Source organism: Mixophyes fleayi, chromosome 7 (genome assembly GCF_038048845.1).
Source record: "Mixophyes fleayi isolate aMixFle1 chromosome 7, aMixFle1.hap1, whole genome shotgun sequence".
Lineage (NCBI taxonomy): Eukaryota > Metazoa > Chordata > Amphibia > Anura > Limnodynastidae > Mixophyes > Mixophyes fleayi.
In genome coordinates this window covers 132,917,574-132,942,522 of record NC_134408.1, presented here as the reverse complement: position 1 = coordinate 132,942,522, position 24,949 = coordinate 132,917,574, and the positions used below count along the sequence as shown (strand labels likewise).

The window sequence follows — 24,949 nt, the reverse complement described above, 5'->3', positions numbered from 1 at the left end:
AGTTCCCCACCCAATGACTGGTGAATGGCCAGCTCTATACACTAATCAAGAGTGCTGGGAATGGTTTACTAGGTATGGAGGTGTCCTGCATATGCTAGCCAAGAGACAGCATGGGACCACATGAGGGGTCATTTATTTCACGTGAAATTTTAGATTTTGACCAGGAAAAAGGCAGATTTAAGACCAGGAAATCTGGAGTTTGAAACTGGTTGTGGAGTACTGAAAGAAGAGTTTTCTTGCGTTGGTCCCCCAGACTCCAAGTTACAGCCATACTTGAATACCAGTTGCAGAACTACCACCACTGTGGGGGGCGCGTAAGTAAGGCGGGTCCGGCAATGATGAATTGGTGTCTGCAACCCTCATACGCTGAGCCAGCGCATGCACTTTAGAGAGCAAAATCCAAGAGCAGGCACGTAACTAGCGCTCTGCAAAAGGGGCAACTACCCAGGGCGCAATGCTGAAGGGGGGCACAGTTTATAAATATTTTAGCTTCATTTGGTTAAAATTGAGGGCTAGAGGCGGAGGCATTTTTCTTTCTTGTCCCAGGCTCTAAAAATGTTAAGTTTATGGCTGTGCCCAAGAGGCTAGGCTGACTTCACCTGAGCCTTACAGAGATACACTGTTCCACCCCTGCTGAATACCACTTTGCTGCAAATATTTTTTTTTTACACCATATTGATAGCTGGAGATAAAACCTAGTCAATCTGTGTCTCATACTGGGACATGTAGTTCTAACAACAGCTGGAACATGCCTAAAGCTCCTGCAGACAACTCAAAAACGCGACACAAATCCACTCTTCTTTTTCCTCTCAAACCCCCGCCCGGACGTCTGCCCACAACAAAGATGGCGGCGCGGCGCGCGCGGTGCCCGGATCTCTCTCGTCATGACGTCGGGTGTGAAGAGAAGGCGGCGAGAAACCGAGCGGCAGTCAGCTGACCGGCGTGTTGGGACCCGTACACAATAAAAAGAAGACGCCATTTTTTGTACGGGTCGAGGCAGGCGGAGACATACTGCGGTCTGAAGGTGAGGTGTGGGCTGGGTGAGAGGGGGGCAGCCTAGTCCTGGCAGCTGGAGGTAGTTGTACGTGTCAGGGGTCGGTTTTAAGAAAATATATCTAGTAGTCCCCGGTCAGCTCCCTTGGTTACTCATTATATGTAACAATATAATACCTGTTCTAAATAAGGAATGGCGGCGAGAGAATGGAGCTGGCAGTCACATAGGCCACGGCGTCTTTGCCAGTGAATGTTGGGCATCGCCCTTCCCCCCCCCACTCCCCACTTCTGAGCAAGCTGGGAATTGGGAGGGACCCTGACCTCTCATGAGTCTAGTATGGGGCCACCCATGTAATGTTAGGGGTGGTGTACCTCAATCTCTAGTAGTTTTTATTTATTTTTTTAGTACTGTAAACATAGCAAGGCAGGGACTCTGTACTGTGAAGTGGGTCATGCTAACTTGGCCTGTAGGGTTTGGGGGCCCTGCTGTCCACTCATCCATAGGTTAGGATTGATGCTACTTTTTGATTTCTGGCCAACTTGAGTGACCATAGTCGCCTCAATGGGGTGAAATGTGCTAGGGCTATTGCTCTGACCTTGACCTAGCTTGTCAGGGTTAGTACCCTGCATTAGGTTTGCCACCTTTTTGCTCAGATTATTTGTAATGGGTGAAAGGGATGATGTGAAGTGCAATGTACTCCTGAGCACCATAATGCTTCAGTTTAACTACTTGGTATAGACCCTGCACACTTCATATTAATTGATGTCACCTACCTAACTTAATTTTTGGATCATTGTTTGACACTTTCAGGGCTGTATCCCTTATGTTATGGTTTTAAGGAATACTGCAAACTCCACAGGAGATCCTGAAATCTTTCAGTCCAGATGAAACTTGTATAGGTCACACACTTTCCTTCCATACTTCTTGTTATGGGGCATTGCACCCTACCCTCTCCTTGTCTTGTCACTGCAAGGGCTGTCTCTTGTATTCTTTGAACCACATATGTATGTTGCTTTTAGGCCACAGCTGCTGAAGGTTGTAGTGTTTTGTTTTTTTAAAAAAAATATTTGATATTGTGGTGTCTAGGCTTTTCAATTTATTAAAATGCATAGCAAGGAGCGTACATGTCAATGGATAGATTACTGAAATAAATCCTTTCTAGTTTCAGCCTTTTGCAAACTTTTTTTTAAAAAATCCAGTGGGTATATGGCCTTAAAGTGAACCTGTTGCCTATAAACATTGGGGTCCTACTCATGATTATGTAGCCTTCCACTTCACTAGGAGTCAGTGCATGAATATCTGATTTTATATGTATTAAACTAATGCCTCATTGATTTCAGATTCCTAGCAAATCAATAGGCTACCTGCTGATTCATCCTATAAAATGGATACTGTCATGCTTACTCACAGGTCTGTGCTAAAAAGTGATGCATTTATTACCTTGGAAATTCTGGCTTTTAAAATGATTCTGTGATCTTTTGTCTGACAGCTTCTAATGTGAAAAGCTTTCATCTGAGAGCATGTTAAGGTTTCGTTTCTTGCATAGGCTAGGTGTCTCTGCATGACATGTACAATGCCTTCACCCCTGTGCTGACACTGGCACCTAAGCATATGTAGGCTAGTTCCCTTTTTGTCTGTACTCTATGTGAAAGCAGCAAGTGTGCCTTTCCTATTTCCAGATGTCACTGCTTGGGTGTACTGTGATTATTGCTTTAGTCGGTTGTGTTCTTCCTGAGGGCACAGAGCATGGTTAGTTTTGCCTTGTTTTGAGTTTGCCAAGGATATTGTCTTCATTACCTTTTATGAGCATACAAGTATGTTAGTCTTTCCGCTCTCCCCCCTACTTTAGGAATAGCAGGACTCATGCCCCCCATTATACCCATGGGCTCTGACGGAGGAGAAAGGGCTGGTTTGTTTTTGTGCTAAAGCTTTCTGGTAAGAGATCAAATGTCCAAAAGGGAGAGTCTTCCCCTACCCTGGAATGGAGCAAGCTCTGCGCCTGCTCAGACTTGGAAGCTGTTTATATTTAACTTGCCGCCCCATTCCTGAGAATCCTGTTGCCCTTCTCTGAGAGACTCATGAAGACATCTGTTCCTAGGACTTTGTACTGGTAATTTCCTAAACATTACAGGCTTTTCTGTGGGTTAGATCTGGAAACTTTTAATTTGTTTTTCTTAAGGCACAGGCGTGAATCTTTTAGATCACAGTGTGTTGCATTTGTTTTGTCTATGACACTGCAGAAAGAGTGATACATTTCAGTAAACACAACACTAATGTATCAAGTATGTTTGACCGTGCTTGTCACATTGCTGGCTTAACAGGAAATCGGCATTAGGCTGAATAACAGGAACATTCTGTGGCTTGTTTTTAAAGAAGTGTTTGGGCAATGTAATTAGTTCAAGTTTGACCTGGGTTCACTGCAGCAGCTGTTTGTAAACCACTGTTTGCTTTGCATTTGTAATGCAGTATTTCTTGGTTAATATCTTGTACTTTCCTAATTGTTATGGTGTCAGATGTACAGTCCAAAATTAACCCTGTTGAATATTATTGCAAGGTATTATGGGCAGTGACACATCCTTTACATTTCTGATGTGTTTAAAAACACAAGTTGACATCATTGGTTTATTTTTGTCAAACAAAGCATAACACATGTAAAAGCGTCACTGTGTACAGGGTGCTCCCATTGAGATCGATACATTTTCAACAGCACAGCTGTGTAAAACTCTGAAATGTAACAAGAAATGTTAAACGCACTTAAAAATCACTGTCCAAATGACACCATTTTTGCATTTAAACTTGCATGTGCTTATCTTGCCCTAAAAGCACATTTTAAAACTGCAGTACAACCTAGTAAAATATGGTAGTGCAGGGGTCTATCCTTCTCCAGCCAAATCCTAGCTTACATGCAGCCATTTTTCCTAGGACTCAGTACCAAAACCAGCAAATTAATTTTAACCACCTTTAAATAGTGCAGGGGAGGGTGGCTGATTGCAAGACAGTCTCTTGATTGTGACTCGTGATTGGTCTTCCAGCTTACACCCTCATAGCCCTCAGCTGAGGCCATCTTTTGCTAGATGATATTTCATCTTAAAAGGCATACTTGTGATGCACCCTAAAGGTAATTTCCACCCATATATTAAAAAGGTGAAAATAATTTCTAACCTCCGATATTTTTAAGACTGTACCATGCCCCCCCCCCCCCCCCCCAAAAAAAAACACCTCAATTTCCTCCAGGATAACTGATAAAGGAACTCCTTCCCAATGGAGTACCTGTTTTGCGAAGTAGGCTGCAGTGGAGGCATTTGTCTGTGTGATAACTGTTGGCGGCCTATACTGTATATCTAGACCTTATTTTTGGGGGAATGACTTAAGGGGAGAACAGTGCAGACGTCCCAGCACCTTAATGATTCTGTTACTGAGGTGCAATATTAATTTTACATATATTTGAGGAGATGGCATTTAAGCATAAAATACACATGTTTGCATTCTCAAAGGACCCTCAGTTCACTTGGTGGGTGCTGTAACCCACAATGTGGCACTGTCCACATGTGGAGAAGTGATGGCTGGTTCTATAACTAAACTCAAATATTTCTTAATTCTGTCCCTTTGGATTAAATACATAAGTGGCTGTAATTTGGTCTGGAAAGTACTTAAGTACACAAGTAAGCTTCTGTTGGCAAGGGTTATACTTGATGGGGATGGGCAACCTCCTGTAATTCCTGAATATAATCCAGGAATCCAGATCAGGGTTTTCTCAATATTTGCTTTTTGGCTGAAATATTTAAACTAGTAGTTTCTCTGTGCTAACGTTATCCACAAAACATCTGCTATGGGCCTGTAAGATGTACTGTCAGAATGCTTCCTCTGGTAGTGATTACAGCATGGTAGCATACTGTGCTGATTACTGCTTGACCCATATGAGAAAGCTACAAATGGCTGATGCAGTGTGTTCTGTACAGAGCAACCTGAAACTTACACGTCTTCTCAGTATCAGCTGGTGCCCTAGATACGTTTGCCTAAGTTTAGTCCTTGGTTATTTTTATTTTATCTTTCTGTAAAATGTTCTTTTATTATTGCTTATAGGGAGAGTTAAAGGCACTAACTAAAGAAAGTGGAAATCATATTGGGAGGGAATAAAGTGTCTTCAGTGGCTTACCTCCGTTGTTCCCCAGCATGTCCAAAATCTAGGAATCAGCAATTTTGTAAGGAAGAATGTAACGTGCACAAAGCACCTGATACAGAAAAATTGGGTAGTGATATGAAAACGGCATGGTCCTGCCCAGTTTACAAGAGTAACATCAGTCGGTGCAGTCAACAGGAGAGCAAGCCAACTCCAATATGATGACTGCTATCAGAAAATGGCATGGGCCCTATATAGTTCTAGCTGCTTGTGAGCTTGGCTGTCATCTCCCAAGCCTCAAACTAGACCAAGCTTTTATGTGCAGTGAAACTGCCTGACAAACTCTGTACAACATTATGTGAAATTCTATGCTTTATATCAATAACATAAGCAAATTCTACATTCCCCTTCCTTTTAAAGCTCCAACCCACAAGAAAATGAGGGAGCAGGTAACCAGGCAGGATGCCAGTAACAAAATATGGGGAGCAATGCTAAATCCTGGGGCAACAAGATGCTTAGAGGTTGTCGCCTTTGAACAATCATTGCCATTTAGGACAGGATGCTACAGCTTTTGTCAGCAGCTGGAGTCACTATAAACAACCTGAGTGGATGTTTACATCCCAGATCTAGTTTTCTCTGTTCCATTAGCAATGTAGTGCTGCCAATCGGTAACATGGGGATAAATGGGACAGGTGGCTTCTATACAACAGGGTTGTCCATAAGGTGGACATATGCACCACAAGGGCGAAGCACTGGAGTAAACCTTTACTTGTATAACCTTGCAGAATATGCTCTACTTAACTAGTGAAATCAACATTCCTGATTTTGCTTTCTGAGGACACATGGCTTGTGGTGAAACCTTAGTTTACTATGACTTTTAGATCGGCAAACATGTCAAGGCTGCTGCAGCACCAAAGTCCATCTATGTAGGCTGCTTGGTGACACCCCCCCCTGCAGAAGTCTTGTTATAGCTGCTTCTTGGTTGGAGAGGGCAGTGAAGATGAGCTGTCCTTCCACAAACTCACCTGCTAGATGGCCTGTCTGGAATAGTCTTCTGAGAACAATGGACACGAATTAGTTTAGCCCTGCCAGTATCTTTCAACCTGATCCTTACCCATAACCCCCTGGCTTCACTTTAAAGACAGTGAATAACAACCTCACTGCCATGTCTTCAATATACAATACACAATATACATATTTACATTGAGCTACAATGTCCCCTTAGCCACATGTAATTGGACAATGCAGTTGTAGTCTGGTGTGCTGGGGAGCAAAAGCAAGTGCTACAAAAAGTACTTGCTATAATCCACATTATGTGAGAAACGAGAACAGGATGACCAGTGTTACACTGGGGATTCCAGTGGCGAATACCCCACCTAACTCCTGTTTAGGGTAACCATTAGCTAATGTTGTCCACTGCAGGACAGCTGCAAAGTGGGTAGTTCCAGTCTCAAGGTGAATGCATGAAAACCTTTGATCTCTATAATCACATGCCTCTGACTTTATACAAAAGGCTATTGGACCAGAAATCACACTTTGAACCAGTGACAACTCTTACTAGAGCCAATCATCCCTGAAGATGAATCAGAGGTCCTGGTTATATGCAAGTGCTGGGATCATGCACCGGTTCGGTCAGTGGTGGATGTCCCAGGGATCACTGACCAGTGCTATTGAGAGGGAATTTGATTAAGGAGAACCCCTTAATTGTGCTTTCTGTCCTTATAGTTAAATCACTGGACTTTCTTCACTCCTTATGTTTGTTTTTCAGGCTATAAAAAATGGAGCCCAAGTCATCAAGATTACCACGGCGGATAACTGTCCAACCTTGTCCGTCCACTCCCCTAAGTGCTCAGATGCTAAGAGCTGGCAGGGTAGGAGGCCACAATGAAACATATCGCACAAGAGACAGTTCATTGAGACATGATTCTGACTTTCAGGTAAGACTACACAAACACTTATATTCTTATAGCTCCTTTTTAAGAGCTTTCATATAACTTTTATTTTAGAGCTAATTTATGTGACAACTCTTGCGTTCAGGTAATTAAATGAGAAGGGGGCATGCTGAGGGTTTCAAACAAACTAGGCGCTTCGTAGCATGGCTTGGGAAAGTAAACTAGAGCTTCCCTGTTGAAGTCTCAGGGGGCTATTCAATTGTCGGCAGAAACGTCGAAAATCCCGCGGTCCACGCTCTATTAGTTATTACGGTAATAGTGCGCGGGAAAAACCGTTACTACAGTAACTTTTTCGCTGGAGACCAGCTCGCAGCTCCCTGAGCCACGAGCTGAAATCCAGCTAACTACTACCGTAATAACAGTAGTAGTTTTTACGCGGTGGGATTTCAGAACAATTGAATACCCCCCTCAATGTCTTACACACTTGCAGTAAATCTAAATTAGCTGCATGGTACAAGTGACTCTATCAAAATGTCACTTGTACAATTTATCTTCTGTTTGTGTATAATAAAAATGTATTGAATAAAGGACCTGTCACAAACTGGAAAGACTGGTTTATCGAAGTCTTGCCCACAGTTGTCAGCACGTTTTTTTTGTTTTTTTTTTTAATTTTAAAATTTATATATTTGAGCAAACCTGTACAGAAACTGCATATATATTTTTGGCTAGACACTGAATAAAAATAGACTTTGCAAACTCTTTACTTTGCAACTTTTTTTTAATAAATGCTCCCTCCAGGGATTAGTGATCAGCTGCTCTGATTTCAGTGGGTTAAAGTATATTGATGAGGGTATTTTTACTTGGTTTCTGGACAAATAAAGTTCCATGAAAGATTTATGAAGCGCTATAGTTATTGACATTTTTAGCTTGATGCAAGAATGAAGATGCTCAGGATTGGTCTTTCATACTGTAGACTTGGAAAAACAGGTCAGGTAACAAATTTTTTTTTGTTTGAATTGGTAAAGTAATACAGTGCTAAGTTTGTGAACCCTTCACAGGCTCCAAAGGATGAATTGGTTTCTCCATCAGTGTGGATCATTTAAAACAAACGGCTGTACTGAAAGATACCAATTCATGCCATATAGGCATAATTTGGATCAACACTCATGTCTTCAGTTTTACATAAACGGTAAGTCATGTACAAGCCCCATTATGCCCACTTTGGTTATAATTGAAATTCCCAACTTGGTTTTTCCTCTTCTGATTGTTTGTGAATGAGTGCCCCTCACACCCATCTCTAAAGCTGAATACTCAAGTCTTTAAGCCAAATTGAGATCCTGCAGTGTGGCACACCTAATGACCGATATCCAGTAATGTGGTAGGATGGCAGATAGTGACAACCTGTAGTTTGCCTTGGGTAACACAAAGATGAGTAATTTGGAATGATATTATGTGATTGAACTTGTTCAGCACACATTGTCCACCTTGGTCCTCATTTTGTGACCATATTGGCTAAAAGACTAATTCACCATCTCAGCCTGGTGACTATTGTGCATAGTAGGGTCAGTATAGGGGTTTATTCAGACACTTATGCTAGGTTGTGGTATTTGCAATGCTTTAGTCTCATTGTTCATGGAATGTATGGTGTGTGAATGGAAGATTTTGGGAGCATAGATCCCTGTGGTATGTTTTTGGTGACCCGCACAAAGCAGTTATTTACTTATTGTAAATACAGCTTGGCAGCTTTTTCAGTATATTTTTGTATTGATCATTGACCAAGAATTCTTGAATCAATCATGTGATTGGTTGTTAATGTATTTTGTTGGAGATACTTTAAATGGGTAGGGTGTACACGTAAGGGTAGAAGCTTCTAATATCATGCATTGCTATGTGGTGCATCATTGCAGAAAAAATGGTCCCTCCCCCAAACTTTAGACATCGAAAGTGTTCATTTTGCCTAAAAAGTAGAAAAACCTCACAAGCCAGTGGGGTCTGTCTAATCAGCTCGACATCTTACCTAGTCTGAGTAGGAGTAGTGCTTGCTCTCTGTGGATGAGTGCCTAGTAGTTGTATTATAGCAAGTAGACGTGTCGCTCACAGAGTTGTGCTACCCATTCTGCAGGCTGTACCAGTATGCAGTCATCATGCTTGCTGGAAGCCAGTGACATCACCATGATGCTGCCTGACTAATATTCATTGTGAAACCCAAGATATGCTTGTGTTGTACTTGTTCATTGCAATTTGATGGACTATATTTTATTATATTGAGGTTTACTCCAGTAATGTCTGTCTAAGTAGTTGCATAACCACCTGTAGGGACAAGAGCTGACAGTCCTGCTTATAGTTCCTCTGACAAGAACATTTTATTTCAGGTCTACTAATAGCTGAAATCATGCAATGAATAGTTCTGTAGATCAAGTTTACCTTTTGTACCTTCAACAAAATTTTCCAGGTCTTGTCCTTCTGTGTCCAGGCTTGTACACTGGGGGGAGTGGCACAAGTTACCAGCTTCTGTTTCACTGTAAGAGTTGTGGTTCTTGTTACCTAGGACTCCAGCCCATTGCGGCCTTCAGGTAGAGATTGGACTCTTAGAGACAGAGATGGCCTTGAGCGTTCCTGGAAGACGCCTTCACCCACTTATCAGCGCAGCTCAGGAACATATGAGCGCCCTATATCTGGGAGCTTCTTGGCAAACAGGAGCAGGGTTGTAAGTATTCTATTAGGATCGCTTCAATTCTAATGAATCCTGTAAATGCTAAACATGAATTAAACAAACTTAACATTATTAAATAGTTTAATAATCACTGTAAAATGTTTGGAATCCACACAAGAAATGTTTATTTAAAAAATAGTGCAGCGCTTACTGGCTATCTGTGTTTTCTCTAGTGTATTTTATATACCCATTTATCGTCCATTTGTTGTCTCTTGTCATGTTTCCTGGCCCTGCAAGTGACCTGATGTAACCTCACATTCAGGAGCACACTTGGGGCTAGATTTGCTAAACTGCGGGTTTGAAAAATTTAAGATGTTGCCTATACCAACCAATCAGATTATAGCCGCTTAGTGCACTCTACAAAATGACAGCTAGAATCTGGTTGCTATAAGAAACATCTCCACTTTTTCAAACCCACTGTTTAGTAAATATACCCCTTGACATCGCAATGCACTGAAGTTGTCTACACCAATGTTGGCTGGGCTAGCTGCTTGGTCATAGTCCACACAGCTTGAGGTGTTCATGCAGCAGGTTTTTTTTCTGTGTCAAATCTGCCTTTTTCTAAAGGCACATGTTTACAGTTTATCTATCTCTTCTCTAGTCCACCACATCATCGTCCTCTCAACCATCTTGGTATGATCCATTGGAGAGATCTCAAAGCACTTATTCTGGATTGCAGAGTCAGCAACAAGATTGGGATTCCAAGAGGCCAAAGCTGTCTTATTCTGGTTGTACTCCTCTGCCTGGTGTAAAAAGTACCAGTTCCAGCTACAGTGCTACTACAGGTATGCTGACCCCTTCCTGCTAGTTCCTCCCTAGATCTAAAATCACTTCTGGTCTGGTGTAGAGTCCTTTGGACTTGGTTGTGATGGAAGGTACATCTTCCCTATTGCTAGTTCACTTGACCAGGTCAATGGAGTAATGTTTGGCTATAACTCCGTTACTTAAAATACTACTAACCCCAATGTGCAGAAGATGTTTGTGTAGCCTTTAAATAAGAATAAACACCATGTTCCAGATCATGCGGTGGAACCTAGGATGACCCTACCAAATTATGCCAATGTTTGGAAAGTCCCTGGTTAGGTATGTGTAGGTATTACTGTGCTTGACCAGACTACAAGAATAAATGTTAATAAGAGCTTTATGTATCTTGACAAGGGGCCTGGAAGTATGTGGGTCAGCCCAAACATCCAATCCTATGTTCCAGTGAAATGTGGTGAACGTGTTCTAGGATTTTTTTCACTTCTGTCCTGTTATGGAAAAATACAAGGACAGTCTTATTAGAATATGCTGATTTATTTTATACACTCTACAGACCATTAAAATAAAAATGAAATGGCTATTAATTATATACCTTTTATAGCCTAAAACTACAATATAATTATGTTAACTGCATCATATAGGCTTTTTCTACCAATCAAACCACCCCATTTACAGGCCCATCCAACAATTTTGATAAGTTGAGATATAATACCATATAATATGTCAGCATATTAAGTATTGAGTAACTTCTGCAAAAAAAGATTTATTAATGAATATACTAATAACCCTTATGTATCAAGGATAACCTGCTTTAACTTCCATTTTATCTCCATTGATCATATTACTTCTATTAACCACTCTAGGGTCGGGAAGTAAGTTTATTACATATTTCCCTGAGGTGGTAAACTGAACTGTTGGATTTCTCTGGATCAACACAATTAACTCTAGGCCCATACGGATTAATAGAGCAGCTAGAGTATAAGATGATGTAGGTGTGATTGTATGAACTTTGAAATACACAATTCAGTTTCTAGGATGGCTGAGGGATGTCCTAAACTGGATACTGCAGGGAAATATTTTATTTTTCATTGACATCACTAGTCAAAGATGGGGATAGTTTTCAGTTTATGCAATTTTCCCATTGCTCCTGCTGCTCAGCAGGGGCATAACGAGAACTAATGTTAATGGAAACTTTTACAGGTTGCTAACTTTCTGAAGATCTAGTGTATATTTTTCATATGGACATGGAAAAGCCTGATCTCCATAATCCTTAACACTTAATTGTTGTCTCCAGATGCATCAAGCAGGTATGGGCGGTTTCCTAGGACCTCTTCAGTGATGTTTCATTCTGATCTGACAAGGGAGCGTGAGAGAGAAAGGAGAACTGACTCTTCTATACATGGAATTCTAGATTATGGACATAGAAATACTGATACTACACCTTCATGTAAGTATTTTGAATGATGTGTAATTCTCAGTTTGTGTATACATTTTAAATTGTTGTAATAAAAGTAGATCCCACCTCAACATGGCTGTGAGCCAGGCAGCGGTGACTCCTGGTCAATTGATGGGGTGTAATGACATGAATATTCAGCCCACAGAATGTGTGCACATATTTCTGTATCTTACCCCCCACCATCACACATCTTCAGTCTGTCTGCTTCCATTGCAGAAGTCTTTCACCAGGCTCTTGACTGTGGGTCAAGTGGACCTTTTGGCTATCTAGGGTGAGGAGGGGCTTCACACTGCTGTGCCCCCAGCAGGATCATTGATCCTCCTGTCAGTCATTAGTGTCCTAAGTAGGGAGGATTGGTGGCTTTGATTCGTTCCAACGCATTTCGTCACCTACAAGTGTTGTGACGAATCAAAGCAGGCCACGTATCTCTGTACGCCCCCGACGTCACGAGGTTCCCCATGTCGTTTGTTTGAAGTGAGCCACGGCCGGATCGCCGCACAGCACTAGTGCTTAGAGCGGATTGAGGATATAGAACGTGGCGGAGGGGTAAATGCAGATACCTTTTTGAGGGCTTTTAAAAAAAAAAAAAATAATCAAAAAACAAATGTGAGTGGATTTTATTATTTTTAATAAACCTTATAAAAACTATATTGCACCACAAGCTTTCCCTTTCTAGCCCCTTTCTTGTTCTAATCTGTCCACGCTGTTTGTTATTGAGGGAGAAGGAAGACACATGTGGGACTAATTGAACCATTGAAAACATGTGGAAGATCACCTGAACTGGGTCTTAATCTTGTGGACAGTTTGGACTAGATTATTGTTATATAAAGTCTGAAAGTTATGTTTATATTTCTATGGGAATATACAGAGCAAAGTACCCATGTTATATATAAGGATTTTATAAGACACATCAATGTGTGCCTAAGATTACGTTGCTTGAGAAAGAGGTATTGCATACCCATTTTCATGTTTGCTCCCTTTTATTAAGATATACATATCTCATTTCAAAGGAGCCTTCATTCTAGTTAAGCACGACAAATGGGGATACTGTATGGTTCCTTATGTGTTTATTCCATTCCCTATGTGCCCAGTCTCAAATGAATATTTATCTTGGTCTATTTGGGGAAGATCAGGCTTTTCCCTAATTGGGACATTGGCAACATTCATACCCCAACCCTCAAAGGAGCACATCAGTCACTCTTATTGGATTGTAGATTATAAAGAGGTCATCAGAGGTCCAGGACCACTGTAGCGGTTGATGGGATCAGTTTTCTTACCCATAAGTCATTGGTTCATCCTTCCTGGAAAATGCTCATCCATAGAAAATGCAGCTATTGGCTGTGCTTAAAGTGGTGACGTAGTACAAAAGTACGGCATTAGCAGTTTAAAGCTATTGAATAATTGTTTGGTTTTTTTTTTTTATCCTTGCCATGCTGCTGGTAAACTATGGGGACTATGAACAACACTTGTTCTGTGGAGTAACGCAGCATAACTGCAGCAATAACCTATATTCATGACTTGATGAAGGAAGCCATTGGGATATCGTGTCTGAAAGGTCTCTAACTGGGAAAATTGAACCAACATGCACTACTCAAAGAGAAACCTTCCTTTTGTACCAGTCCCATTGGTAACTGGTTACTATACATATTATCTCTTGGGATTTTGCAATTGTAACACTATTGTGGTGACATTGCACCTTTCATATCCTGACTCTTTGCTTTATATAAATTTCCCTTACTCTAAAAAGTGTTTAAAATAGAAGCTATTCTTGTCCTAGGACAGCAATGCATTTGTGGCCACAGTCTTACTATAGCTAGCTGGCTTTCACTAGAACAGTATCTCATGGCTCTGTGGTCGGCTTATTTCAGGGTTGCTTTTTCAGTGTAAGGTCAGGGGATGGATGTGTATGAATAGATCCTCAGAAATCTTGTAATAACCTTCTGCACATAATATAAATTCACTACATGTATGTCCTGTATCTGATTACATGCTAATGTTCCAAAATCTATTTTACTGCTCAACTTTATGTGAAGTACATAAGGTGCGATAAGTAACACGCTCCCTCGTTATACAAGCTGTGAATTTGCGCTTATTGTGACACACCTATTGTATGTATTGGTTGCTTTCTGTGCAGGTTTGTACCCTCCCAGCTGGTTTGTGAGGCTGTTAATCTATGCCTCCTGTTTGCCAGAGATATTTATTATAGCTGCCCCTCCTTCACATGATATGTAGAACTGCAAGCAGTTAATGCTGTAGTCTAGGTTAAAAAGAGCTGTCAAAATACACCCAATACATTATACACACTACTCCTTTTTGACCCAAACAAGTGTGCCCTCTGGATCACTTGCCCAGGATCAGATGAGAAGCTGGTACATACTTTACTAGGTTATCATTGCAGCACTCTTTTAAGATTCCCCTTTACCCTAAAACACAACCCTCTTATACATTCAGGAATGAAGATGGTTAGGCTAAACCCTTTGTTCTCACCGGTAGACCCAGTTGCCAATAAGGATGCCCTCTGCATTTCCTTTTGTGCCTGTCTGAGATATTTTTGGCCTGTACATTAATCAGAAACCGTTTCCTTCTGTGTCCACATCCCAGACACATGAAAGATTTTTATTTTTTTCTGCGCATCTGGGTCACCTTAATGACATGTTGCCCAAAAAGTCTAATCCAATGTGCCTGCCACTTGTTTTGTGTTTGACCAAATGTTCTTTATCGGATACGATGTGCCTGATCCAGGGCTTATTTACGAACCTCTTGTACATAAGTTATAGCTCTCCATGGTCCATGCAGCAGAGCACCTGTTATAATGAAGCCTGGACCCATTAGATCTGGTCTGAGGTATGGTACATCTGCAGAACTAGAGCCATCTGTGATATCCCAGCTCCTGGCCCCAGAATGAGCCAGGTAACTACAACCTCTTTCTTCAACATGATGTTCTGAGAAATGTTAAGTGAGCATCTTTGGGCTTAAATTCCTTCCGGCATCACTGGAGTATGTTGCAGCGTCCTGAATAACTGGATGTTTAGGCACCACTGTGGCTCAGTGGGGAGCACTGTGAGGCAGAAGTGCTAACAAGTCATGAGTTTGAATCCCGACCATGGACTTATATGTGTGGAGCTTGTGTGTATGTTCTCTCCGTGTTTGCATGGATTTCCACCAGGTGCTCTGTTTGTTCCCACCTTCCAAAAACATACACTAGTAGGCTAACTGGCTGCTGACAAAATTAACCAATAAGGCAGGGACTGATGTGACTGATATTCTCTGTACATCACTGTAGAACTGGTGGCACTATATAAATTGTGGTATCGGTTATGGCCACCTACATTTGGGGTTAAACTTGTTGGGTCCTGTGGCTTGAGTTGTGGGAACTGCCATTGTTTAGCAATGTTTTTGAGCTGGCTCACTGTCTGTACCCCAATATGTTTTGTGCTAAGTTCACCACTTGGCCAGCACAACAAATATGGCTGTAGGGTTCATTACCTGTTTACCATATACAGGAGCACTTGGAGAATTTCTTGTTTAGCATTTAAGTCTCAAGATTACCTGGTCATCTGGATCTGAACAATCTTAAACCTTCCTGTTAGCATTTATTTCAAATTTGTCTGCTAAAGTTCTGCTTGTAACTTAATATACTTATCTAAAATATTTTTTTAAAATGCAGATCTTCAGGACAGAGTTTCTTCATATGCACAGGGCGCACGACCAAAAGAAAATTCTCTAAGCACAGTTCGACTTAACACATCTATCAACCACCAGTTGCCTTCTCAGGGTTCCTCATTCAGAGATTCAAGCAGGAGTTCAAGACCATTAACTTCTAGAGATCTGCGTTCTCCACAAAGGGACAACTCATTGGACTTTCGCCGTGCTACAAGTAGAAATGAAGCGGCTACAAGGATTACATCAGGAAGAATATCGCCTGTTCAGCAAAGACCTGCTAGTGACAATACAACAGATACTGAAGGCAGACGTACAACAAGGCATTTACTGTCTCGCCTTGCATCTAGCATGTCTTCCACCTTTTTCTCCAGGCGTTCCAGCCAGGATTCCCTAAATGGAAGGTCACCAGATGCAGAAGAAGCACACTCGAGTCTACGTAATGCTTCGCCTCAACCAAGCGCTGCCACACCTGCTAACATGGATACACCAGAAAATAGGCCTTCTGAACAATCTCAGGGATTTGCATTTCTTAGGAGGCGTAGATGGGGTCTGTCAACAGTGTCTCCAAATCAAAGTTCAGATTCTGAAGCTGAAAGCTACAGGTCAGAAGACTCTGAAACAAGGACTCCAGCATCATGGTTGCCTTCATCTCTTAGGAATAGGTGCACACCTCTCTTTTCAAGGAGAAGACGGGAGGGAAGAGATGAAACTGCCAGAGCATCATCTACCTCTGATTCAAGTAGGACACACAGTCCTTTAAGAAGGACAACTCAAAACTCAACATTAGGTGAAGCACAAACTGTTCCTCAACGAGCTGCAGCTAATGCCAACTCTTCACCATTGTCTGCAGACTCCCCTAGTGGCACTGCAAATACTGCTTCTATAGCAGATGCCATCTTCAACAGAAGAAATTCAGGAATTTCAGGCATGCTTCCCAGCTCCTTCTTACACTTCTCAGTGCCGGCTGCTCTAGGGAGCTCCTTATCGGACAATGTCATGATAACTGTAGACATTGTTCCCTCAGGTAGGACAAGTGATGGACAAGAAAGTGAAAAGTCTGAAAACTCAAGGGACCCTGAAAAACTTAAGAAAATTCAAGAAAGGCAAGTTTTTATTTGTTTGCAGGGATCAAAGGACTTAAGCCAGACAGGACGAATGGGTCCTGGCCAGCACCAGGACTCGGGACACATAGTTTAAGAAAAGTTTCTCCAGGCCAGGGGCAATAACCTTTAAATGTTAACGGTGTTCTTGCACAGGGAATGTTTCCTAGTCTGTTTTATGCTATCTGCATGTGGTGGCTAGAAGCATTGTTGTCTACCTCTTTGCCCACACTTGTCATTTAGTCTTTACTGATGCCTGGCCATGTTCTCCAGTAATGGTGATCTAGGAGACTGCAAACAATTAGACTAACGTTTCCTCTTAAATTCCCAAAAGCCTCACATCTGATTTAGGCCCTGGCTTATCTATTGGTTTGCATAAATATTGTCAAGTTGTGTATTATAACATAGGATTTGATTATTTTTTTTAGCCTCCTTCTGGAGGACTCTGAAGAGGAGGAAGGTGACTTGTGTAGAATCTGCCAGACTGGATTGTCCACTCCAACAAATCCCTTTCTTGAGCCATGTAAATGCTCTGGGAGTCTGCAATATGTACACCAGGACTGTATGAAGAAATGGTTACATGCTAAGATCAGTTCTGGTAAGTGCTGGATTGTTGCCTCTAGTATGTGCAAAGCCGGAGCATACAAGTCACAGAATGGAATTGATTCCCCCCTTTCCTAAATAAAGATATTGATAGTTTTATGATCCCTGTATAATATATTCTACCCACATGTTTGTTCTTATTTAATCTAAATGTCTACTCTGAAGCAATAAATCATTCAGATTAGCATGTGCCATACTATATGCTCTATCTAATGTAAAACTGTCAGGGTAGACTTCTCAGCCAAGCTGCCTTCAACATCCATACTCCAGATGACATCCATTTATCTTAATTGATAAAAGATGAAGCCCCAACACTTGGGTCTGTAACAAATGTTAGGAAGTGGCTCTGACTGGCCATGTCTAACATAATTCAGTCCAGGACTGACCATTTGGGAGTTGAAGTACTTGGTGACTGTGGACTAGGTTTGCTAGAAGTCCTGTTTCTTACGAATGTGTCCTGCATGGATGTAAAGTGACAATTCCAGTGAAAGCAGAGGAATGAACCAATGAGCCAGTATTGAAAATTGGCAAGGAGGAAATTAGGCTGGTCAAACTGGCTTGACTGATGAGCAGTATGCTTTTTAGCCCAGGTTATTACTGGCAAATATGTGGGCGACTCTCTGGTTTTTGAGGCTCCAGCTTGCATCCAGTTTTGTTTGATCTATTTCAGGTTCTAGTCTAGAAACTATAACTACATGTGAATTGTGTAAGGAGAAGCTGGAGCTGAACCTGGAGGATTTTGACATTCAAGAACTTTATCGGGCGCACGCAAATGAGCGAGTAAGTAACTTCTGGATGCAACGTCGCCTTGTCCTCATCAGGAGCATATTCAATACACGTCACTGATCGTATCCGATAAGGAAAAAGTCCTTTTTATGTACTTAGTCTGTTGTGTTAACTTTTCATTCACCGTCCTTACACTTTTTATCCGTTAATGACTTGCCATGTTCTTACAGTGCTACATAAAATAGACTGCAAATGGTATTATGTAATGTGTTGGGGAGGAGGCTCTGCCATCTTGATCTGACAACTTATCAAACAGGCAAACAGTAGTTTACTGTAAGGGGACACCCAGGATTCCAGCCTAAATATTGCACTCACCAATCCCTTAGTTTACACTTCATTTGTGCCTTCCCCAAAACAGGTGCACACTTTCACACCTCCCCCCAACTGCCATGATCTATGTATAAGGCCCATAGGAAATCCTTGACTTGATTACCCAATTGCACACACTCTGTGCTCTGATAGGTAAGAGTTCACACACCTCTCACTGGTATATAAAGGGTTTACAAACCATCAACCTCTTCTAAACAGGCAGTGAATTCATTAGAGCAATAAGGACAGTACATAAGTTTAATATACAAAATAGGTACAATGCTTGGAGGTTATAAAAAACAGTTCATAAAAGATGACATAACCTAAGCAAAACATGTCAAATAGGACAGTTTGAGTATAAACTTGCATATGAGTTGTACAATCTGCACCAAAGGAAATTGGTTTGATCATATCTTGTAAGTGGTTTTCTCTTTTAAAGACACTTTCCCCTCCTACTGGGATGTTGTCTCTAGGGGAGGCCTGCGACAGTTTTACAACCACAATTTACATCGTCCCTGTTTAATCTCCAATGCTAAAATGCAACACTTAACTTTCGTGGGGAGTGTCAGACCCATTTTTGATTGGTAATTTTGTATTGGATTTATTAATCTACAGATACCAAGCAAAGGTCAAGTGTATTTGTTCAGTTGATGCTCCTTTCCTCATTCTTTTCAAGACACAGCATTATTCAACATATTGTATGCCCTTCCTCATCCTATTTATGAATGTTTGATCACTAATTATATTGTAAGTGGTATTTTGGAAATTTAATTTTATTTGCCTACATAATATATAGCAAGCCATCATGTGTAGCAACCATTTTCCTGGTGAGACCCCCTGCAAGGTTGATTCTTTAGGTGCCAAAACCCACTTCAGTTCCAAGGCATAGCTCACTACATGAGGTTTCAGAAGCTGTTCAGTTCCCCCTAAAGGTGACAATGTTATCTTGTAGTTTGTCAGTCTGCAGAGTCACAGAATAAACACAGCCCAGCTTTTCTGCCCTCACATTTTAAACATTGAGTTAAGTCATTAACCCTGTGAGTGCAGGCTTTGCTTTGAAGTCATTTGCATTACCCTTTATCTTACACTGAAAATAAATGATCAGTGATTCACCTGATCAGTATATATGAATATACTTTATCCACCAGTTATGGGATAACCCTTAGAACTGTAATTCCTTTCCACTAAATGTGTTTTGTTTTTTTTTTGTTTTTTTATATTTAGAAGCATAAGACACTGTTGGTAGATGGTTGTGTACTTGTTGCACTTTTTAATCTGTCTCTGTATTTTTCTGTATTTTTGGCAACTGGCTTCTTTCCAGTTGACCGCATCAGTGTTCCAGTTCTGTGAGAGCTGTTCTCTTGGTTTACATTACTCAATGTTCTGTTTCTCATTTGCTAATGAAAGTTGTCATGTATGCCTTAGGCAGGCCTTATTTCTAACCTGGTTTAATCATTTTGCACTATAGCCTATTGTTTAAATGACATTTTTGGCTCCTAAACTTCGTTCTCTTTGCAGGCTGAATATGAATTTATAAGCTCCGGCCTGTACCTGGTTGTCTTACTGCACCTGTGTGAGCAGCGCTTCTCTGACATGTTGGGAGCAACTAATGAAGCAAACACTCGGGTTAGAGTGAGTTAATGCACTAATTAAACATTACCTCAGTCACACTAAACTGTTTGGCTGTAGGTTTTCCTTTTTCAGTGTCCCCCTCCCCCCCCTCTTTACTTTTTAGGCTTTTGTTAACATTGCATTTAGGTTCAAACTGCGTTTGATTGCTCTGGTTTAGTGCAAGCGTTCACACCTAAATGCAGTGCCTGGAAACGATCCCTTATGGGCTCTGTTTAAACACATTATGTTACATTGTATTTACAAGGTAAACCTCATGGAAGCCATACACTGTATTACATGTATGCCTCGGCATATCCACCCACTTTGAGGCAGCAGTGGATCTACACCCACTCCCAAAATTTCTATAATAAAAAATATACCCCAGATCTCTAATGGCATAATACAGTAGCCACCCACACCCCTTAATTTCTATTGGTGTGAAAATCGGGCCCCAGATCTGTGGTGGTGATCCACTTAAATGTCTTACCACTTCTACAGTCATGTGACCTAATTACACTCTGGATAGTTGCAGCCATTTATATTAATGTGGAGACCTCCCACTACTGACTGGATGGTGCTGGCCAGCCACCAATCAGTGTGCACACTGCATGCCTGCACCTAGAGGCTGAGAAGCACAGATGTGGCTTGGCAGGCTCCTCTACCACTGCTTTGAGGGTTGTCATGTCTGTACTAAGGGGTCCCAGCTTACATATGTGTCTTTCTTTCTAGTTCATAAACCTCGCTAGGACTCTCCAAGCACACATGGAAGACCTTGAAAGTAAGTTGACCTTCTAGGAATAGATCAACTCGACATGTTTGTCCCTATAAGAGAATGTTCCACAAACTTCAGTGGAACTGACACAGTAGGTGTTGGGTGTCGTCTGAACAGTGCATTGTGCTTATTGTAATCGTAGCTTTACTGTAGGCAATTGGGAAGCCTTTTGAAGAAACCTTTTTATTTTTTTTCCCCAGGAAACTATTTTAATCAAAGGTTTTGTCCTTCTCATCCAAATTGCATGACTTTAAGTTCATCTGTGGTACACTCCGTCTTCATGGAGCCTGATTACAGGATTCTCCACAAAATCTATAGAAATAGCTCAAACTCTGCACCATAGTAAAACCTGCACTAGAATCTGTTTAATCTGTAATGTGTTTTCTGTTTTTCCGCTTAGCTTCAGAAGACGATTCAGAGGATGAAAGGGTGTGAAGAGTTGAGTGCACCTATTTTTGGGATTTAATGTGACCCCTGCAGATATAAAACTGATCCATCTGCAGATGTGCTGCTTTTTTCTTTTATTCAGAATCCTCTGCTTGTCATGTCTATTAAATCACTCGCCATCTCGCCCTCTATTCACTTGTTGCACTTGCTGGTGAGCAATCTTCTAATACAGAATTTGTAAAAAGAAAAGTTTCCCTCTTAAGTTTAAAAAAAACAAACAAAACCAACTAGTCTGGCATTTAACCTGTATTGCCTGCCTTTTTTTCTGTTCAATCTGTCTGTTGCAATATCTTTGTTTTTCTATGTGTCGTTAAACTGAACATATGCACGGTCCATCTTAATCCTGCCACGTTGCCTACACACAATTGAGGCAGCCATTGTGTGCACTAAACGATATATTCATGAAACTGCAGGCCTTTCAATTCACTAGGAGCTAGTGATGTAATTGAGGCATGAGGCTTATGTTGTACCTTGGTGATGGTACTTGCTCCGAGTGAGAATTTGGTTGGATTAGTCCATATTCAGCCTACATAGTGCAGGCAGAGGCTATTACTGTTTTGTGAGTGGGGGAGCTGGGTTGAATATGCTAAATTGTTTTCTTAAAATAATAATGGAATAAAACTACACCTTCTATTGCAGGCTCTTATTTTATATAACATTTTGCCTCCAGTCTGCTTTAATAAGAGGGATTTTGTATACCTGTATTTGTTTTTCTGTTTTTGTTTACCACCTCCCCTCCTTTCATATCTGCCTTGTACTAATTTAGTAAGGGGCAATACCAATTTGAAGTGATGACTTGATGATCTGACTTTCTTATTCCAAATTCGGTTAATAGCACATTTTACAATCAAAATAGAACCTAGTAAAAGCTTCCAGAAATGGAACTTGGATGCTACAAATTTTAATCACTTGTAATTGCTAAAATTGTAGACCCCTGTATATTCACTTTAAATACACATTGATGTTTTAGTTGTATGATAGAAATAATAAAGATATGTATGTATTTTGGTTTTCAATGTTGTGGTTTTTTTTTTTTTTTACTTAAAATGCCTAATTTGGCCACTCATTGGTGAGTGAATTGGATGAGTTTGGGTTGTGTAGGATGGATTCCAACATAATAGGGGCCTGTTGGTGCAGGCAGACTGCCAAGTGTTCAGATTAGGCCAGGGGTGTCAAACTCATGGGCTGCAGGCAGCCAAAACGCATAGGCATTGTGGCCCGCTAGGGCCCAGAACTAAATACTTATCTGATAACACCCTGCCACATATCTGATCCTCCCTTCACACTGATGTCATGACATCTGCAGTGAGGAGCAACGAGAGGAAGAAACAAGGCAGTAGAAAGGTAAGTGAATGGGAGTAAAAGCAGCATGGAGGGCAGTGTCAAGCATCAGTAGGAAACCATTAAACTTTATTCTTGAGGGGTTTATTTTCTTGATAAACCTTACAACAGGCCTGTCCAACCTGCGGCCCTCCAGGTGTTGTGAAACTACAAGTCCCAGCATGCCCTTCCAGCTACCAACAGGTTGTCTACTGGCAAAGCATGCTGGGGCTTGTAGTTTCACAACATCTGGAGGGCCGCAGGTTGGACAGGCCTGCCTTACAAGATTGCATATGAGATTTTTTTTCATGCAGCCCACACAAGCTTAGACTTTGATTATTTGGCCCAATTGAGGTTTTGAATTTGACATGCCTTGATTAGGCACCATCACAGCATGTTGACTAAACGATCAATGTTCTGGACAATCTTGTAGGTCACAACAGATTGTTTACATATGAACAATTAACAAGTATTTGAAGTATTTAACTTCAAGCTACAATATTGACACTAACCACCTGGATCTAACTTTTACATGTTCTAATCCAGGATTTGTTACATATTCTTTGTCCAGATTTAAAAAAAACAAAACAAAAAAACATTTTAACAGACCTCCAATCCAGTATTTGATGCAATTCATATGTCAAATAGCTGTCACTGCCCAACAAACAGACCACTGATCTATACGGAAGAGCCCAGGCGGATGCTGATGCAAAAATGCAACATTTATTAAAGAATACCTTTTTAAACAGCCTGTGTTACAATTAACGAAGCAGTCTTCAGCAGTGTGATATTAAGCGGACAGGTCTGTTATACAGGTGTCTGCAGTGAAACACACTATTTCCAGTCTGCTTCCTTAATGCAAAAGCCTCTGAGTGGCCAAAGCCATACACCCTAAAAATGTATTTGATTAAGACATGCAAAACCTAAGTGAAATGTCTCTGCCTTTTGCCAAAAAACCGTTGGGGCAATCAGTAACTGGGGAGACTTGGGAAGGTTGGTGGTGCTGTGCTAAGAAAGACCTAGGTATTGCACTCCACCCATGTGCCAATTACATGCAGTGAATAAACCAGTTGTGTTGTAGCGAAGTGGTTTGTGCCATACTGAAAATAAAACTCGCGCAATGCACAAGAGAATCTTCCAAGATGACACAGCATCAGAGCTGCTGTGTAATAAGTAGTGTGGCCTGGCACCGTCTAAACCTCCTCCCAGTACTGTGTATGCACAGCCCAAGGGCTCTCTGCATTTACCATCACCAGGTCTTAACACAGGGCATATGGGTGTACAGCTGGAAATGATATTGGGCTCCTATGAATGAGTCTGAGGAGTGGTTTTCAGAATCCAAGAACAGATAAACACAGGATCACTTTAAAATTTTATAGTTAACCCAATTCTGTGCCAAGAAAGTAATTAAGATTATTAGCAGCGCAAACAACATATGCACACAACCAACTTGTGCCCAGTGGGGCTAATATTAAGAATGCACGGACTGTGGTACCCATGCATGAGGGTTTTAAGGTCATACCTCTCAACATTCACGACAGTGGGACAAAGCAAACACCCAACACTCACATTGCCATATTTGGTTAAAAATGCACCCACGTTTCCATTAAGTTCTGTCCTTTTTTTTTTTGGGCTCTGAATCTATGTCCTGCCCAAATTAGGACAGTGGGGATGTATGTAAGGTTGAGTGCCCAGCTGGCACCATGCTCTGCCTACTATACATCTCTTTTGCTATCTTTATTCTAGGACCAACATTTGTGCAGCTTTCTTCCATGTGCTGCTGGCTCGAGATATGTGAGCCCCAGAGGATGATGCAGAAGGAGCACTCTCTGTGTGCGTGGTGCCGCTGCAGGATCCAGACTATGCTCCCTGCTTCTCTGAGGCTGTCTTCTTGGTGGTTGGGGGTGGATTCAGTAGCATCAGGCCTGGGCAGAGAGACACCAGCACCCACTGTGTCTAAGTCAGGCTGGCACAGTGTGCAGGTGGTGAATGGGCAGTGCTGGTTACTATTACACAGCAGAGATTAGTATCCTGTGATACAAACGCTTATTACTGTCCCTGTTCCTCTTCAAAGGTGGGAGGGGTGCAACTTGGAAACTAGTTGTGCAATCAGTTTACAGATGGCGATAAACGGGCAGATTGCAATCCACTGTTCGGCCACGTCTGGGTTAATGCACTGAGCAAGGGCCTTGTGAATGTCGTTTTGTTTAAAATTTGCCATATCCAAATGGATTAGAAACGATTGCATTGACTGGCAGCTTGTATGAGTAATACAGCAAAGTACTTGCAAAGGATACATCTTTCAGTATTGCAGAGCAAGAAGTACTGATTGATGGGGTGGGTGTATTGTTAGATCAGGAAGTCCAATGTTACAAATAACCTGTATATGGGAGCTGTTTCA

At 41.4% G+C, this 24,949-nt stretch overlaps 1 protein-coding gene across 3 annotated transcripts; it reads left to right on the top strand.

Moving 5' to 3' along the window:
- The first annotated feature begins 891 nt into the window (after window positions 1-891).
- LOC142098189 (E3 ubiquitin-protein ligase MARCHF7-like) lies at window positions 892-22,244 on the top strand. Of its 3 annotated transcripts, none has more exons than XM_075180786.1 (11): window positions 892-1,024; window positions 6,883-7,051; window positions 9,555-9,713; window positions 10,321-10,504; window positions 11,776-11,928; window positions 15,605-16,703; window positions 17,129-17,298; window positions 17,974-18,083; window positions 19,917-20,024; window positions 20,739-20,787; window positions 21,182-22,244. In XM_075180786.1, exons 2-11 carry the CDS (start codon window positions 6,893-6,895, stop codon window positions 21,214-21,216), a joined length of 2,226 nt encoding a protein of 741 aa, XP_075036887.1. In that variant the 5' UTR covers window positions 892-1,024; window positions 6,883-6,892; the 3' UTR covers window positions 21,217-22,244. The 3 variants fall into 3 exon arrangements, with proteins under 3 accessions (XP_075036887.1, XP_075036885.1, XP_075036886.1); XM_075180784.1 differs by having other exon boundaries at window positions 19,917-20,030; XM_075180785.1 differs by lacking the exon at window positions 892-1,024 and adding an exon at window positions 3,030-3,104 and having other exon boundaries at window positions 19,917-20,030.
- The last annotated feature ends 2,705 nt before the right edge of the window (window positions 22,245-24,949 follow it).

What these genes read in the sequence shown, in the direction of transcription:
- LOC142098189 (XM_075180784.1), top strand. Translation starts at nt 6,893, where the DNA reads ATGGAGCCCAAGTCATCAAGATTACCACGGCGGATAACTGTCCAACCT. An exon ending in CAGCTACAGTGCTACTACAG is followed by an intron (nt 10,505 to 11,775) that starts GTATGCTGACCC and finishes TGTTGTCTCCAG; the next exon opens with ATGCATCAAGCAGGTATGGG. An exon ending in ACATGCTAAGATCAGTTCTG is followed by an intron (nt 17,299 to 17,973) that starts GTAAGTGCTGGA and finishes GATCTATTTCAG; the next exon opens with GTTCTAGTCTAGAAACTATA.